At 33.6% G+C, this 17,900-nt stretch overlaps 2 protein-coding genes across 12 annotated transcripts in view; one reads left to right on the plus strand and one right to left on the minus strand.

Annotated features, from left to right (window-relative positions):
- Positions 1–17,900, plus strand: part of LOC6041118 (probable beta-hexosaminidase fdl) — a 96,042-nt gene that overhangs the window by 35,403 nt on the left and 42,739 nt on the right. The window lies entirely within an intron of this gene.
- The window catches only part of LOC119768712, a 42,423-nt gene that overhangs the window by 9,496 nt on the left and 15,027 nt on the right, over positions 1–17,900 (minus strand). For all 10 annotated transcript variants that reach the window (XM_038259391.1, XM_038259393.1, XM_038259394.1 and 7 more), the window contains one exon: positions 3,257–3,398. In XM_038259391.1, coding sequence (XP_038115319.1) covers positions 3,257–3,398 — 142 coding nt within the window. The remainder of the gene's footprint in view (positions 1–3,256; positions 3,399–17,900) is intronic.

Raw genomic sequence — 17,900 nt, forward strand, 5'->3', positions numbered from 1 at the left:
GATTTTGTCCACCTTTAATTTTGGAATTATTTTATTTCCGGTTTTGGCGACACAGAAATAGTTAGATAAAGCTTTTGGGCAATTCTCTCAGATTTCGGTCATTCGATTTTTTTTTGTATTTTTTTATCATTTATTGAATGTTTGGCCCTTTTGAAATGTTAGTCTTGATTTGATATTTTTTAAATATTGTTTTCGAAAAGATCTTGAAATTTCACGTATGTTTCATATTTTAACTTTGTAAATCGGACCATTAGTTGCTGAGATATCGACGTTAGAAAATGGTGGGTTGTTTGGGTGAGACTTAGAAAACTCAATTTTCCTGTTTTTAAACACTTGCATGACAATATCTCAGCAACTAAGGGTCGTATCAACAAAGTTTAAAAAAGCAAAATACAGAGAATACATCATTTTTGTATGGACAGCTGCCAAATTTGTATGGGAAATTATATGGACAAACCAATGATACAAGATGGCTTCTTTGGGCATACCGAAGGCACCAAAAAAGTTTCAGTCGGATTAAAAAATACAAAAAAAAACGAATGACCGAAATCTGAGAGAACTGCTCTATTAACTCTATTTAGATGTTCTCACTGAGGTAAGACCATAAACCTCGTAGACCCACCTTTATGGTATACCTATCGACTCAGAATCGAAAACTGAACAAATGTTTGTCTATGTGCCTGTGTGGGTGTGTAACTCAGTTTGCTCAGCACTGGTTCAACCGATTTTATCCAAAAAGGTCGCATTTGACTCGGTTTCACGGTCCCATACGTCGCTGTTAAAATTCATCAAGTTTTGATAAGTAGTTCAAAAGTTATGTGTAAAAATGTGATTACGCTCAAAACGAGATTCGATTAGTGGCCAGAAATCGTATCAAGTAGGATCCTTTTATGCATCGTTTGATAGATATCTGGCAATACTGTAGCTAGTTATTACTTTTCTGATTTCGGATCTCACTTATTTCCATGAAAATTATGTCCGGATCAATACACCAATACACAGATAATTATTCAAAATACATTCCAAACAAGTCCAAAGGTTTGATGATCTGGCAACACTGTATCTAGTTATGACCACTTAGGTAGTTATGCACTTTCTTGATGGCAGATCTCACTTATTTGTAACTATATCCGAATGAAAAATTCGAAGCATTGGTTGAATACACATTAAAAACATTCTGTGTAAAATCGCATGCAAAAGCACGCACATCACCTTTGTGAGCAAAAGCATGTAATATTGTATGAGAAAACGTGTACACAAAAAGCATGTAAAAAGAAAAAAAGGATTTTGCATACGGGTCATTCCACCTGAAGTGTGCAAGAAAAAATGCAAATTTGAAAATTACCATCTCCGATTCTGCTCAAATTTGGCAGAGCGGTTGAGACTATCAAAACATGCAAAAATCCCGAATATCATCCAAATTGGACCACCCCCTCTATTTTTGAGCGAAACCTCTATCTTCAAACGACGATAACTCAGGAACCACACATCTTAGAGGGTCGGTCTTAGACGCAATTTTGAAGAAAATCGGACGTAGAATCCATTTCCGTGATCAAAATTTAGATTAAAATATTTTTTCTACCTGTATTGCGCAATTGAAAACTTTAAATGGCCGTAACTCAAAACAGCCCTATTTATTTTTTAAATTTGACCTCACCATCGTGTTCCCCGGCCAATTTTACTTAAGAATCACTTATCGACAGAAATGAGTATGTTTCGTTCCAAAGATATCGAATTTTAAAGTTTTGTGTACTCTAGTGAAGGACGATCACAAGGAGTAGGAAAAGGATTTCTGGAAAGGATAAAACTGAAAAATGTAAGAAAAAACAAATTTAAAAAATAAATAGGGTTGTTTTGAGATACGGCCATTTAAAGTTTTCAATTGCGCAATACAGGTAGAAAAAATATTTAAATCTAAATTTTGATCACGGAAATGGATTCTACGTTCGATTTCCTTCAAAATTGCGTCTAAAACCGACCCTCTAAGATGTGTCGTTCCTGAGTTATCGTCGTTTGAAGATAGAGGTTTCGCCAAAAAGTCGAGTTTTTGGGAGGGTACAAAAATGGAGGGGGTGGTCCAATTTGGATGAAATTCGGGATTTTTGCTTGTTTTGATAGTCTCAACAGCTCTGCCAAATTTGAGCATAATCGGAGATGGTAATTTTCAAATGCTGTTCCGCTTCAGATGGAATGACCCATACCTCAAAAATAACAACAATCTGGAGAGAGTCATATCCAGATTACTAAGTCCACGCTCCAACCAACTCGGCTATCTCGCCGCTGTGAAAGCGGCTGGTTCAATGTCGATGATAGCCGAGATGGTTGGGGCGCGGACTTAGTAATCTGGATATGACTCTCTCCAGATTGTTATTATTTTTGGGGTATGCAAAATCCTTTTTTTCTTTTGTACATGCTTTTTGTGTACACGTTTTCATATACAATATTACATGCTTTTGCTCACAAAGGTGATGTGTATGCTTTTGCATGCGATTTTACCATCGGATTTTTTGCTGTGTAGGCCTCCCAAACGAGGTTGAAAATCGGGCAACTCTGTCCCAAGATATGTACATTTAAGTGTCAATTTTGTATTGTTTTCGTAGCTGGATCACACTTATCTGTGTTTTGTTTATAGATTACAATGGAATGGAAACAATGATGCAAAATTGTTGATCAGAAATGTTTAATTTTAATACATTCAAAACTTTTTTTTTCTTATTAAAAAACATTTATTTTTTTATTTTTTCATCTTTCAAATTCATCAAATAAATTTTCAAACTTTTGACTTTCCTCGGCTAATAAAAACACCCTACTCACCGCAAAAATGCGCCTACCCCCCCACGAAGGTGCGCTCTTTGTGTACGCAGCGATGGAAAAGAATGGAAATTTCCCTCCTTGAGGGGAACTTTTTTTTTCTATGTCAAGGAAAATTGCGGCCGTAAAAATTACGTACGTACGTGAAGGTACATGCGAACTCTTTCATTCGGTTTCATGTTCATGAAAAATTAACCTCGAGCCAACTTTTGCTCTTCTCTGTGCTCGAAAAGAAAGCTCCGAATAATAATTGTACAGCGGCTTTTCACAATCAAACAGGTGACAAAGACCAGTGTGAAATCCAGTAAAGTTCAGCAGCTGTGCTCCGCGAAAAGCTGTTTGCGTCATCAGTCAAAAAGGTTTGAATTATTGAGGGTTTTACAACGGTTTACAGCAAACGACACATTGGACAGTCATACTTTTTGTTTTCGCGGAAAGTACACACCTGTTCGACGCTGTAGATTTCCATGTTGGCTTCCTGCTCGAGCCACTGCTGCCGGTAGGCCGATCCGGACTGCTTTTTGATGTTCCGGTGGCAGCAATAGCACACGAAGAACACCACCGTGATGACCACTGACAGCATCGCCCTGTGGAAGAAGGGGGGAATTCTAAATTTAGATCAATTTGTATGCATATTATTTAAATTGAGCCCTAAATAAAAATTTCATAAAAAATCTGTATTTTGATATTTTTAGAGTATTTCATAGCTTCACCAACTTAAGTTATGTAGTAACGGTTACATGTTGGCTACACTTGTATCAAAGTCACGCACGACGATGATCCTAAACCTCAACCTTGAAATTTCTCACCGTTTGTTACTTCGAGGGTAGAGAAGCCGTTTTGAGGTTAATCTCTCAATTATTTAAAGAGAACCTGAACTGCTCACGGTACAAAATAAACAGTAGACCAAACATTCAAGATGTCCTCCGAAAAAAATCTTTCTTTGATTTTTCAACCCAGCAAACTAAACCCTTTTCAAACATTTGCCCATTGCCCCACTCCGAAAAGGACCTGACTCATCCACCACATACATACCTGAGAAAAAGCGCGCACAAACACGCGAGGATAATTTTCCGTGGAATTATCTGATGCCGCTTTGGACGTTATATAGTTTTGCCCCCCACCAGCAACGATACCACCCTAATGATGATTACGTCTAGCCTTGTTGGGGATTGTGCCATAAAATAATTAAAAAATGCGCGTTCCGTAAATTTGTCCGAACTTCTAAAAACTTAATGAGTTTGTTGTCCTTTGAAGACGAGTTTTGAAGGGCAATCACCGAAAACTTTTTGTTACGTAAACGGTATACAAACGTGACTTTATTTAGGTTTTTTTTTGTTCTTTGGTAAAGGTGATAGTTATTCAGGTGTAGTGACTTGGAGCGTTGGATATGTCGAATGTTGCATGACTAGGGACAATTAAATGAATGGGCATGTTTAATGTTTGAAAAGGCTTTGCTTGTTATTCGAAATAGCTTATATTTTTATCAAAATATTGCAGATATATTGTTGAAAATGAAATAACTGAAAAAAATGTCTTCTGAATTTAAATTACTGTATCCCATAACTCGACGTTTTTGAAGTTGATGTTGAAGTTGATGACGCTTCAATTTCGTCAAGGTATGGTAGATTTGAGCTTTCTGAACACGCTTAAACGGACAAAATAGAATTTTACTGAATTCCCTGCCAATTAATAAAATTGTAAATTTGGTTACAAATGCTATGGAATCATGGTAATCAACCATGCACCCTCTTATTATTTTACTTACCCTACATAAACGTGGGTGCGCATGGTTGCTTAAGATAGTTCCATACACTGAAATAAAAAAATAGTACCAAATTCCTTTATTCTAGGAATTTTGCCTCTTTTCCTTATTTAGTAATTGGGTTTTTTGGATTATTTAATAAGGAAAGGAGCCAAAATTCCTAGAATTTAGGAATTTGGTACTTTAATTTTTTTTTCAGTGTAGCATTTGTACAAGAAATTTACATTTTTATTTATTGGCAGGGAATTCACTACCCGAGCAGACGGAAATAACTTTGGAATAACATTTTTTGATATTTGAAAATACTAGGCCAATAACATTTTATGTTATTTATAACAGACCCGAGCAGACGGAAATAACTTGGGAATAACATTTTTTGATATTAGAAAATACTAGGCCAATAACATTTTATGTTATTTATAACAAGAATTGTTATTCGTCGTTATTATTTTTTTGTTATTGGATTGTTATTGTAATAACAGACTAATAACATTTTCAGTTATTCTTCGAACCATTTTTGTGCATATGGAGCAAATAGTACTCGAGAATAACATTTGAGAAGGGCGTAAGGTATTTAAATATTTTTGTATTCTGTAATTTAAAAATTACTGTATCTCGAAGCCGTTGCGTCGTATCAAAAAGTGGTCAAAGACAAACTTGAAGGAAATTAGACGGGCTTTCTGAAAACAATACACTGAAACAAAAATACACGCCACATCTATGAGATTTTTTGATTTTTAAGTCTAAAACTTAAATTTGAAGGTGATGTCACGATTTTTTTTCGCTCAAAATTTTCGAGGAAATAGCCTTAAATGTTACTAAAAGACTGACCAAAAATGCAGGATGGTATGTCTCTCCTAAAAAAATACAAAAATCATTTACTAAAACTGTTTTTTTGAAAAGTGGTCTAAACGTCAAAATTTAAAAAAAAAACGGTAGTGGGAATCGATTCTCCAGACAATTTTACATAAAAGTCTCCGTATTGACCATTGTCCTATGTCCAATCCTTGGGAAGATACAGCGGTTTTAAAAATAAAAATGTTGAAAAACGGGATTTTTGGTGGTTTTTGAAAATTTCTATATGACAGACTTGGTTTTTCAGTCTCGTAAATATTTTTAACGGAAAGCTCGTCCAACTTCCCATAAGTTTGCCTTTGACAGCATTTCAATTGGATGTAAGGGCTTACAGATATAAGCTTAACTACATTGCTTATAACTGAAAATAGAATATTTTTTCAGTGTGGTAGAAACCAGGATAGTAAATTTGATTACGTAAATATAAAAACGATATAAATCAAAAAGCTGTCAAAGGCAAACTTATGGGAAATTGGACGAGCTTTCCGGTAAAAATATTTACGAGACTGAAAAACCAAGTCTGTCATATAGAAAATGCCAAAAACCACCAAAAATCCCGTTTTTTCAACATTTTTATTTTTAAAACCGCTGTATCTTCCCAAGGATTGGACATAGGACAATGGTCAATATGGAGACTTTTATGTAAAATTATCTGGGAAATCGATTCCCACTACCGGTTTTTAAAAATTTTGACGTTCAGACCACTTTTCAAAAAAACAGTTTTAGTAAATGATTTTTGTATTTTTTTAGGAGAGACATACCATCCTGCATTTTTCGTCAGTCTTTTGGTAACATCTTAGGGTCAAAATCAAATCAAACCATCCACATTAACGACCCCGGGTCTTTTGTGGTCTCTATTGCAAGTTTCTGCTCGAACCTAGGAGTCCGAAGGCTTGAATGGGGAGAGCGCCCAAACCTCTTTTACTCCAAGGAACCTTCCACCCCAGTGTTTGAACTGACGACCTTTGGATTGTGAGTCCAACCGCTGCCAGCGATTCCACCGGAGTAGGCTTGGTTTGGTGTGTTGTTTATACTTATGGCATGGAGAAGACTCCTACACCTGGAATGACTTAACGGCGTAACAACCAAGGCCGGGACCGACATTTTACTTCCTCATCCGATGGAAGGTTGCAGCAGATGAGAATCGAACCCAGAATCATCCGCTTACAAAGCGGACAGCCTAACCATTCGGCCACGCACTGCCACAACATCTTAGGGTATTTCCTCAAAAATTTTGAACGAAAAAAAACGTGACATCACCTTCAAATTTAACTTTTAAACTTAAAAATTGAAAAATGACATAAAAGTCGCGTGTATTTTTGTTTCAGTGTAATTTTATCAGAAAGCCCGTCAAATGTCCTACAAGTTTGTTTTGACCACTTTTTGATACGATGCAACGGCTTCGAGATACAGTAATTTTTAAATTGCAATACTAAATATTTAAATACCTTACGCCCTTCTCAAATGTTATTCTCGAGTACTATTGGCTCCATATACACAAAAATGACTTATATAGGCCTAGGATAACATGTCTACAAAGTTTCATTGAAATCGGAGAGGGTCGGGTACAAAAGTACCAGAAAAAATCCTGATTTGAGCTGGAATTGCTCAGTAATAACAGACTAATAAAATTGTTAGTTATTCTTCGAACAAATCTTTGCTATTATTTTTCGTTATTTTAACAACTAATCCGATCATCCCAATAACAGTTGGAGGTATTCTGTCATAACAAAAAATGTTATTCCAAAGTTGTGTTGGCGTTCATCCAATATCAGACCAATAACAAATTTTGTTATGATAACATAAACTGTTATTCAACTCTCATGCAAAAATGGATTTTCCAAGAAGATTCCATAACATGTTCTGTTATTTAAACAGTATTTGTTATTGAAATGTCATGAATTTTGTTATTACTGTTTGCCCGGGTAGGAAGGTTGAAAAAATATTCAGTCAAGAAAATAATTTTCAGCGTAGTATTTTGGTAAATTTATATTATTTAATATTCACCAAAAACTTTTGCAAGCTCTAGTTTTATATTAAATTTCAACAGCAGGTCCTTATCGGTGACCTCGTGATATGGAAATGGCAATGCTAAATAAATTGCCCTCCGCTAATGGAACTAAATCCATCACTAGATACAGCACAAAACAGACGGAACTTGTCACGAACAGTTCTCAGCAAACGGTTTCTCCGGACAAGTTCAGCAGTTCAACTATAGCGCGGTGCAACTCAAATCCACCACTCTCAAAAAGTTTGTTCTCCAATGCGATTACGATCTTAACAAGTGAGCTACAAATTTCCTAATTTTGTTACACCAGAATGCGCGCTCGCAAACAGTCATCCCGGTCAGACGGTAATAACAAAATCAATCATATTTCAATAACAAATCCTGTTAAAATAACAAAAAGTGTTATTATTTTATCCTGAAGTTCATCATAAAGAAGAACAAATAATAACAGTTTCTGATAAAATAACAAAATTTGGTATTGAAGTGATATTATATTGAAAATGTTTAATAACACGCTAATAAGAGGAATTGTTATACATTTCAAAAAATTTCCTAATAACAAAATTTGTTATTCGTTCGGTATACTGACTTAGAAATAAAATTACCATAAATCGCACAAATGGAAAAGTTTCTAAGTGTCCATAGCACAATCTGTTATCATATTTTCTTTTGTTAAATATGTTTAGATCTTTGGGATAATTTTGTCAAATTTCGTCGGGGTCATTATTTAGACCATGAAGGTGGGTCCTTAAGCTAAAATTATTTTAAAAATTTGAAATTTTGGAAGCTGATTTTTTTAATTATTTGATATACTCCCTAAGGGACTTAGCTAAAATTGGCTAGAACTATGGGATAATTATGACTAATTTCGTCGGGGTCATTATTTTGGCCATGAAATGGGGTCCTTAAGTTAAATTTATTCTAAAAAAGTGAAATTTTAAAAGCTGATTTTTCTAATTATTTGATATACCCCCTAAGGACTTTGTTTAAAATTGGCTAGAACTATGGGATAATTATGACTAATTTCGTCGGGGTCATTATTTTGGCCATGAAATGTAGGTCCTTAAGCTAAAATTATTCTGAAAAGTTGAAATTTTGAAAGTTGACTTTTTTAATTATTTGATATACCCCCTAAGGGACTTTGCTAAAATTGGCTAGAACTATGGGATAATTATGACCAATTTCGTCAGGGTCATTATTTTGGCCATGAAATGGGGTCCTTAAGCTAAAATTATTCTAAAAAGTTGAAATTTTGAAAGCTGATTTTTTTTATTATTTGATATACCCCCTAAGGGATTTTACTAAATTGGCTAGAACTATGAAATAATTTTGACCAATTTCATCGGGATCATTTATTTCACCATGAAATGGGGTTTCAAGCTAAAATTAATCCGATAATATTAACTTTTGGGAGTTATTTTTTTTTAATTTTGTTATATTCCATAACGGAATTGATTTATTTATTGAGAATTTTTGAAGTGTGAATAACAAAAACTGTCATTATTTTCACGGAGCCAGGAAGTCGGAGCTGACGTTGAAGTTCGAGCTGGAGTGAGACCTCGGAGACTGCATCGGATTCAGCAAATTTTCAGCAACTTTTACTTGGAGTCGGAATCTCTGAATTCGGGTATTTTTGGAGTGCTGAAGTCGTCGTTGACGTCAAATCCTGCATCCAGAGTCGGAGTTGTCTTTAAGTATAAATTCAAAGTCGCTTGGAGGTACCCGACTCTGCAGCCCTGACTAGCACAGAGGAGTTATGGCAACTGCAGGTTTATTTGCAAATTACAAATAAACCAAAACAATAACTTTTTTTGTTATGGAGACATACCAGTTCAATAACATTTTTTGTTATTATGCTGCTCCACCTCTCCGCACAAAATAACAAATCTTGTTATTCCTTCATGATTCCTTCTGTGTTATTGGTTTGTTATTGCAATAACAACATAATAACAGTTTAAGTTATTCTTCGAACAAATCTTTGTTATTGATTTTTGTTATTTTAACAACTAATCCGACCATCCCAATAACATATTTCGATCTTCTTACAATATCAAAAACTGACCTTCCCAAGTTATTTCCGTCTGCTCGGGCAGACAGAAAACGCACCCCGGCCGGGTTCAAGTCACGAAAGTCACGCGAATCGCGATTTTTTTTTAAAAGGACGAACTGAAGGGGAGGAGGATGAGATGTTCTGTGATAAAGATCGAGTCCTTTAATGACTTTTGATGGCCAATTAAGAAACAATTATATTTGCTGATAGGCTTGTCACTAATGCAAATTAGCTTTGAATTTATTTCGGATGTAGGCTTTATGTTATTTGTACGCATAATTAACAACAAACCAGCTGGTGGGGAACTCCAATTAACATAAATTTCACTGCTAACTTCCTTCCTTCCTGAGTGGTTCGAAAAATGGCAATTTTCGTATTTTTTCGCAAAAACCACTTTTTTTGTCAAAAAATCATGTCTCCGCGCCATACACCCGATTTCAGCTGACTTAGACGCAAAGGAAAGGTGATGAGTTTGGCTATTTGGGAAAAATAGTAAGAAGTTTCAAATATCTAGCTTAACATTTGAAAAAGTCGTATGAAAACTTAAAACTGCGTTTTGACCGTGTCTGACCAAAAAGCCTATGTCTGAAAATATTTTTATCGGATTCCTCAGAAAATTTCACATAACATTGAAAAAAAATGGCGATGTCGAACCGTACGTTTCCGAGAGATGATTTTTTTGAAAATAAAAACTGAGTTTTACGACGCGCCACGCGCAAAAACAGAAAAATAACGAAAAAGAGAAAAAACAGTTTTTTTTTCACTAAAACTGCGATTAATTTTAAAATTTCAGCGATGACCATGTTTGGGTATCTAAATTTTCGTAATTGAAAGACGCAACTTTTGTTTTTTTGTCGATTTCGTCATTTTCCTTTTTTTGTCCATGGCGCGTCGAAAAACCTTGTTTTTATTTTTTTAAATCATATCTTCGAAACGTACGGTTCGACATCGCAAATTTTTTGATATGTTATGTGAGATTTTCCGAGCAAAAATAACAAAATGAAATTACAGGCCACGGTTTCAACATTTGAATAAAAAAAGTGTTTTGAAATGTATTACACATCTGTCCAGTTCTTTTTCAATCAAAAGCTTCTTAAAAATTTCTAAGCATTGACAATTTTTTTTTTTTGCGAGAAAAAAAAAGTTTGTGCGGTGATGTACATTGGAATTCCATAATAGTTCAAAAGATTTTTAAACGAGCCCAAACATGCTAAAAATGATTATCAACGCATTGATTTCAGTTGATTAGACTTCTATTTCCATTGAAATTTTCATTATTTTTTTTGAGAAAAATATTTTTTTGTCCCCTGATTTTTTTGACAATTTTTGAAAGGGGAGGGGGGGGGCGAAATAATCTTTGAAAAATATTTGCAACGATCTAACTTTTAAAGGATTTTTTTGATCGATTTGATGTCTTCGGAAAGTTGTAAATATTGATGAAGACATGTAGAAATTCTTTTTTGGTGCCTTCGGTATGCCCATAGCCAAAGAAGCCATTTTGCATCATTAGTTCGTTCATATAATTTTCCATACAAATTCTGCAGCTGTCAATACAAAAATGATGTATGAAAATTCAAACATCTGTATCTTTTGAAGGAATTTTTGATCGATTTGATGTCTTCGACAAAGTTGTAGGTATGGATAATGACTACACAGGATAAAAATGATACACGGTTAGGTGATTTTTTATTTATTTTTTTGTAACTAAATCTAGACTTGCAAAAAAAAAACACTTTTTTATTTTTTTTATTTTCTGAAATGTTTTAAAGGACATCAAATGCCAACTTTTCAGAAATTTCCAGGTTGTGCAAAAAATCTTTTAAAGAGTTATGATTTTTTTAATCAATACTGATTTTTTTTTCAAAAAATCGAAATATTGGTCGCAAAAATTTTCAACTTCATTTTTCGATGTAAAATCAAATTGCCAATCAAAAAGTACTTTAGTGAAATATTGATAAAGTGCATCGTTTTCAAGTTAAATCCATTTTTAGGTGACTTTTTTAAAAATAGTCGCAGTTTTTCATTTTTTTTTTAAATTAGTGCACATGTTTGCCCACTTAAAAAAATATTTTTATTTAAAAAATAAATTTTCCGATCTTTTTGAAAGAATATTTTCATTTTTTTTTCAAATCAAGACTAACATTTCAAAAGGCCAAGCATTCAATATTGCACTTTTTAAAATGCTAGTCTTAATTTAGAAAATTTGAAAATATTGTTTTCGAACTGATCGGAAAATTTCACGAATGTTTCATATTTTAACATTGAAAATCGGACCATTATAGAGAATATTCTTAGCTTTTCAAAAATATTTTTTCCAAAGGTGGGCAAATATGGGCACTAATTAAAAAAAAAAAAATGAAAAACTGCGACTATTTTCAAAAGAGTCACCTTATAATGGATTTAACTTGAAAAAGATGCACTTTATCAAAATTTCACTGAAGTACTTTTTGATTGCAAATTTGAGTTTACATCGAAAAATGAAGTTGAAATTTTTTTTGCGACCAATATTTCGATTTTTTGAAAAAATCAGTATTGATCAAAAAATTCATAACCCGGTCAAAGATTTCTTGCACAACCTGGAAATTTCTGAAAAGTTTTTTTTTTGCAAATTAAGTTTTAGTGACAAAAAATTGAATAAAAATCACCAAACAAAATTTTACCGTGTACCATTTTTATCCAGTGCAGTCCTTATCCATACCTACAACTTTGCCCAAGACACCAATATCATTTTTGTATGGACAACTACCAAATTTGTATGGAAAATTACATGAACAAACTAATGATGCAAAATGGCATCTTTAGGCATACCGAGGGCACCAAAAAAGTTTCAGCTGGATTAAAAAATACAAAAATTTAAATTGAAGAAAAAAGACCGATTTCGTAAAGAATTGCTCATATGATAAAAATTTGCCTTCAAGCTTCGTTAAAAAAATTGACTTCAGTTTTTAAACACAAATCGGCCTATTTTTCTCTACCAAAAATAACAGAGTGGAAAATGTATACCTTTAATTACCAGTGCTGAAAAGTTCTACTTTTCAGCACTACAGTATCGAAAAGTAAAATTTGTATTCTTATGAACGGTAAATTTATTCAACACTTGGCTGCTTGGCATAAAACTCCATTCAAAAAACGTTTTTCAGAGTTTGCAAAAAAGTTTGTAAGCAACCCCGGGCAGACGGTAATAACAAAATTCATGCCATTTCAATAACAAATACTGTTAAAATAACAAAAAATGTTATGGATTCTTCTTTAAAAATCCATTTTTGCATAAGGATTTAATAACAGTTAATGTTATCATAACAAAATTTGTTAATGGCCTGATATTGGTAGACAGCCAAAACAACTTTGCAATAACATTTTTTGTTATGGAAGAATACCTCCAACTGTTATTGGGATGATCGGATTAGTTGTTAAAATAACAAAAAAATAATAACAAAGATTTGTTCGAAAAATAACTAAAAATGTGATTAGTCTGTTATTACAATAACAATCCAATAACAAAAAATCATAACGACGAATAACAAATCTTGTTATAAATAACATAAAATGTTATTGACCTAGTATTTTCAAATATCAAAAAATGTTATTCCCAAGTTATTACCGTCTGCTCGGGACTTGTTGCAAAACTTGATTTTTTCAGCACTCGCCGTATTCATCCAACTCGGTAAATCTCGTTGGGTAAATGTACGACACACGCCCATTTTTTTTTTGAAATTTGCTACATAAACTAATATTTCGAAAGGTTCAGAAAATTTCGAAAAAATAGCCTAAGAGAAATAAATACAGCGAATAAAAAGAAAAAAAAACAACATCCAAACATTCCTAATATCTCAGGACCATTAGTTGTCCAATTTTCAATGTTTTAACATTTGTGAAATTTTAAGATCTTTTTGAAAACAATATTTAGAAAATGTTGGACTCAAGACAAACATATAATACGGAAGATTTGGTCAAAACCAGTTTTTGAAAAAAATACAATGAATAAATAATATAGTTTTTTTTTTATGTAAAAAAGGACTCCATTACCATCGGTATGTTTTTTGGAAGCTTGGAGGCATGAGAGTGGATTTAGAGAGTGATTTTGAAACAAGCGAAAGAGATATTATTTTAAGTCGATGACATCAACATAAACCTGCCACTTGAGTCGTATATTGTACCAGGGCCGATTTAAAGAATTGGCATTTCCAATTCAAGCTCAAGATTTTATAAAACATGTTCAATTAAATATCTGAATATCAGAAGTGAATAATTTTAAAAACCTGAAGATATCAAAACATGCTTTTCGAAGCAAAACAAATATTGATCAAAATTTTTCATCGCCGCATTTTCTAACAACCCTTTATCAACAAATCCCACCCCGGCGGGAGAAAATGAGACTCCCGGAAAGTGTGACAAACGGATGCAAGAGTGAAAATTACGAAAAATGAAGGCCGTTGACAGGAAGCGGCAGAACGGGAAAGGGGGAGGGGCGGAGCAGGCTTTCCAAGATTTCACACAACGTGTTTCTGATTACGGTTACGTCGCCGCCACACTGGTGCTGCCATCTTGTGTTCCTTGGCATCAATCATCTTGATATATATGCCGCGGCGGGGGAGGTTGTAAGCACTGATTTCGGTTCCGTTTGCCGTGTGTCGTTTGTCACCCTTTCTGAGGTGTGCGATTAAAAGAAGGAAATGTCCTTGCAATCCCTTTACGTCTAAGAACGAGTAATATCGTATGTGGTTGTAACGTCATGATTCGAATTCCCGGACGCTTCGAAACCCGGACACTTCATCCTGTTTTATCAATTATTTGGATATAAGTTCGCATTATGAATGTCAAAACTGTTTTATTTGATGAATTCCAACATCAACTTTCATTTAAAGTTTGTTTGAACGCTGTAGTTAATGCCAAAACAGTCAAATAAAATTAAATTATAAGTTTACCAAAAATGCGAAACATTTCGCTTGAAATATTTCATAGGCGTTCGAAGCACCGGGAAGGCAAAGTAGAAATTTATGGATTCGATTTCCTTAAATTCTAGCTGATTTTTACATAAACTATCGATTGTTTTGATGTTAACAGCTTATTTGAGACCTAAAGAATGCCATTCACTAACATTTCAGTCCAAATTTGTGCGATTCATAAGTAAAATCGAGTGTCCGGAATTCGAATCAAAAGTGTCCGGATTTCGAATCAGCTTGTATCAGTGTCCGGGATTCGAAGCACAACAAGTCATTTTAATTTTAAAATTCTGATGAAAAATTGTTAGAAAAGACATATTTTGCATGCATTTTCTTGAAACTGACTGTTTATACTACATCCTGATGATGTTTCGACATTTCCAACTTATAACATGATTTTTTGCCAGCTGTAACAAAAATGATATGCTACTAAGTGTCCGGATTTCGAATCATGACGTTAGCCGCAATTTGAGGAACGGTGGATGGTTTTCCGTAAAACAGTTATTTTCAGCGATTGTGAGATCCTTTTGGAAAGGCAAAACAGTTCAAGAAATAAACATAAATTTGATCATCAGACAAAAAAAAATGCAATTTCCATGCAGTGTCATGTCCTATTTTGAATAACAAAAAACCCCATTCTGACATTTCGAGTTGTTCTGTTTCGAGCGATTAACATAAGAACGAACCCTTCAAGCGCACGACTTAGTGGGTTATGTTTTGTCGCTGCAATCGCTCCCACCCTGCTCAGTCCACGTGGGGAGCACGTGGCCACACTTGCTGTCGTCTCTTTTCTTTTATTCAACCCAAAAGAGTGCGCGAAAGAGAAACCAAACAAAGTCGAGTTCCACTTCTTTTGTCTCGTGTGTTCTGTCCCATCCACTAAGGGACGAGTTGTGACATTTCGCATCCTAATAGTAATTTGTCTACTGCGGGAAGGACTTTTGTCGTGCTGGGTTCGGTCGGTCGGGTCCGACGTTTTTCTGGTGGTGACATTCATTTTGATTATGTGCGGCCTCTTCCTTCGTGGGGAATGCCGGATGTGTGTGTGCGTGTGTTTGGAGCCGTTTTACAGTCGGGTGATTTTGAGGCATGATATCTGTGTGCTATAATAATGGAAATGGTTTTTGTGTAACGGACTAGGAAAATCATCATTTAAATCAGCGTCATGTTTGTTAAAAAATACATAAATATTAGAAGTGCAAGAAATGGAGGTCGAGTGGACAAAAGGACGAATGGACAAAACGTCGAAAAGGACAAAAGGTCGAATGTGAAAAAATGAAACTAATATTAATATATATAAACTTCTAAAATAGTCTTACATACAAATCCGATTTTTTTGTGAGAGCTCATCCATCCTTTAAGAAAGATATTTTTTTAAAATAAACAGGATAAATTCCAAACCCTTTTTTGAGAAGTTTTCCATTCCCTAACAAATATAAGTTCTTGTAATAATATTTTGTAATAATACTGTGAGTAATTCTATTCTTTCAAACATGAGCAGTTCTTTAAAAAAATGCGACTAATAACAAAAATAATTCCAAAAATGACCTTTTCTTGATTGTCATAATGTTATTGTGAGTTTTTCCATTCTTTCAAACATGAGCAGTTCTTTGAAAAACAAGTTCAACTTCTAAAATATTTTGGGAGTTTATTTTTATTCAAATAAAAACACAACCTATTCTTCATTGTCATAATATCATTGTGAGTTTTTCCATTCTTAGCAATGCTCTGAGATTTCGGTCATTAGATTTTTTTTATTTTTTAATACGACTGAAACTTTTTTGGTGCCTTCGGTATGCCCAAGGAATCCATTTTGCATCATTAGTTCGTTCATATAATTTTCCATACAAATTTGGCAGCTGTCTATACAAAAAGGATATGTGAAAATTCAAAAATCTGTATCTTGTGAAGGATTTTTTAATCGATTTGGTGTCTTCGGCAAAGTTGTAGGTATGAATATGGACTACACTGAAAAAAAAAAATGATACACGGTAAAAAAATATTGGTGATTTTTAATTTCACTTTTTGTCACTAAACTTGATTTGCAAGAAAACACTATTTTTATTATTTTAAATTTTTGATATGTTTTAGGCCGATGCAAATATTTAAAAAAGTTTTTGTCCTTCGGCCCTGGCCGAGGTCAAGGGGGGGGGGGGGGCAAAAAAATTAAAAAAATTAAATAACAAGCCATAGTCTTCACATTTAAATGAAAAAAGTGTTTTAAAATGCATTTTACACTAGTTCAGTTGTTTTGCAATCATTAGTTTTCAAAAAATCTAAGATCTGACAAAAACAAAAATTTTATCGAAAAAAAAGATTTCGCATCGAAAATTTTCAAAAAATTTTAAGATTTTTTAATAAACCCAAACATGTTAAAAATGATTTTAAACGCAGAAGAATGTATTTTAATTTGATTTCATCAGGTTGCACTTGAATTTTCATTGAAATTTTGAAGTTTATTGTAAGAATATTTTTTTGCCCCCTGATTTTTCGGGCCAATTTTGAAGGGGGGGTGACAAAAAATTTTAAAAATATTTGTACCAGCCTTAGAGGATGCCATGCCAACTTTTCAGGAAGAATGCCAACTTTTCAGAAATATCCTGAATGGGCAAAAAACCTTTGACCGAGTTATGATTTTTTGAATCAATACTGATTTACAAAAATTTTTCAACTTCATTTTTCGATGTAAAATAGAATTTGCAATCAAAAAGTACTTTAGTGAATTTTTGATAAAGTGCACCGTTTTCAAGTTATAGCAATTTTTAGGTATCTTTTTTGAAAATGGTCAAGACTAACATTTCAAAAGGGCGTAATATTGAATGATTGGCCCGATGGAAATGTTAGTGTTGATTTTAAATTTTTGAAAATATATAGTTTCATATTTTAACGTTGTAAATCGGACCATTAGTTGCTGATATATCGACATTAGAAAATGGTGGGTTGTTTGGGTGAGACAATTTTTAAAAAAGTTACCCAAAAATGGCTATAACTTGAAAACAGTGCACTTTATCAAAAATTCACTATTGTACTTTTTGGTTGCAAATTCGAAGTTTAAAAATTTTGCGACCAATATTTCGATTTTTTTTTAAATCTATATTGATTTAAAAAATCATAACTCGGTCAAAGATTTTTTGCCCATTTTGGAAATTTCTGATTAGTTGGCATTTGATGTCCTCTAAAATATATCAAAAATTAAAAAAAAGTGTTTTTTTGCAAATCAAGTTTTAGTGACAAAAAGTGAATTAAAAATCACCAAAAAAAAATTTCACCGTGTATCATTTTTTTCAGTGTAGTCCCTATTCAGACCTACAACTTTGCGGAAGATACCAAATCGGTAAAAAAATTCCTTCAAAGGATACAGATTTTTGAGTTTTCACATATCATTTTTGTATGGACAGCTGCCAAATTTGTATGGAAATTTATATAAACGAACTAATGATGCAAAATGGCTTCTTTGGGCATATCGAA

The sequence above is a fragment of the Culex quinquefasciatus genome, chromosome 3, assembly GCF_015732765.1.
Source record: "Culex quinquefasciatus strain JHB chromosome 3, VPISU_Cqui_1.0_pri_paternal, whole genome shotgun sequence".
NCBI lineage: Eukaryota > Metazoa > Arthropoda > Insecta > Diptera > Culicidae > Culex > Culex quinquefasciatus.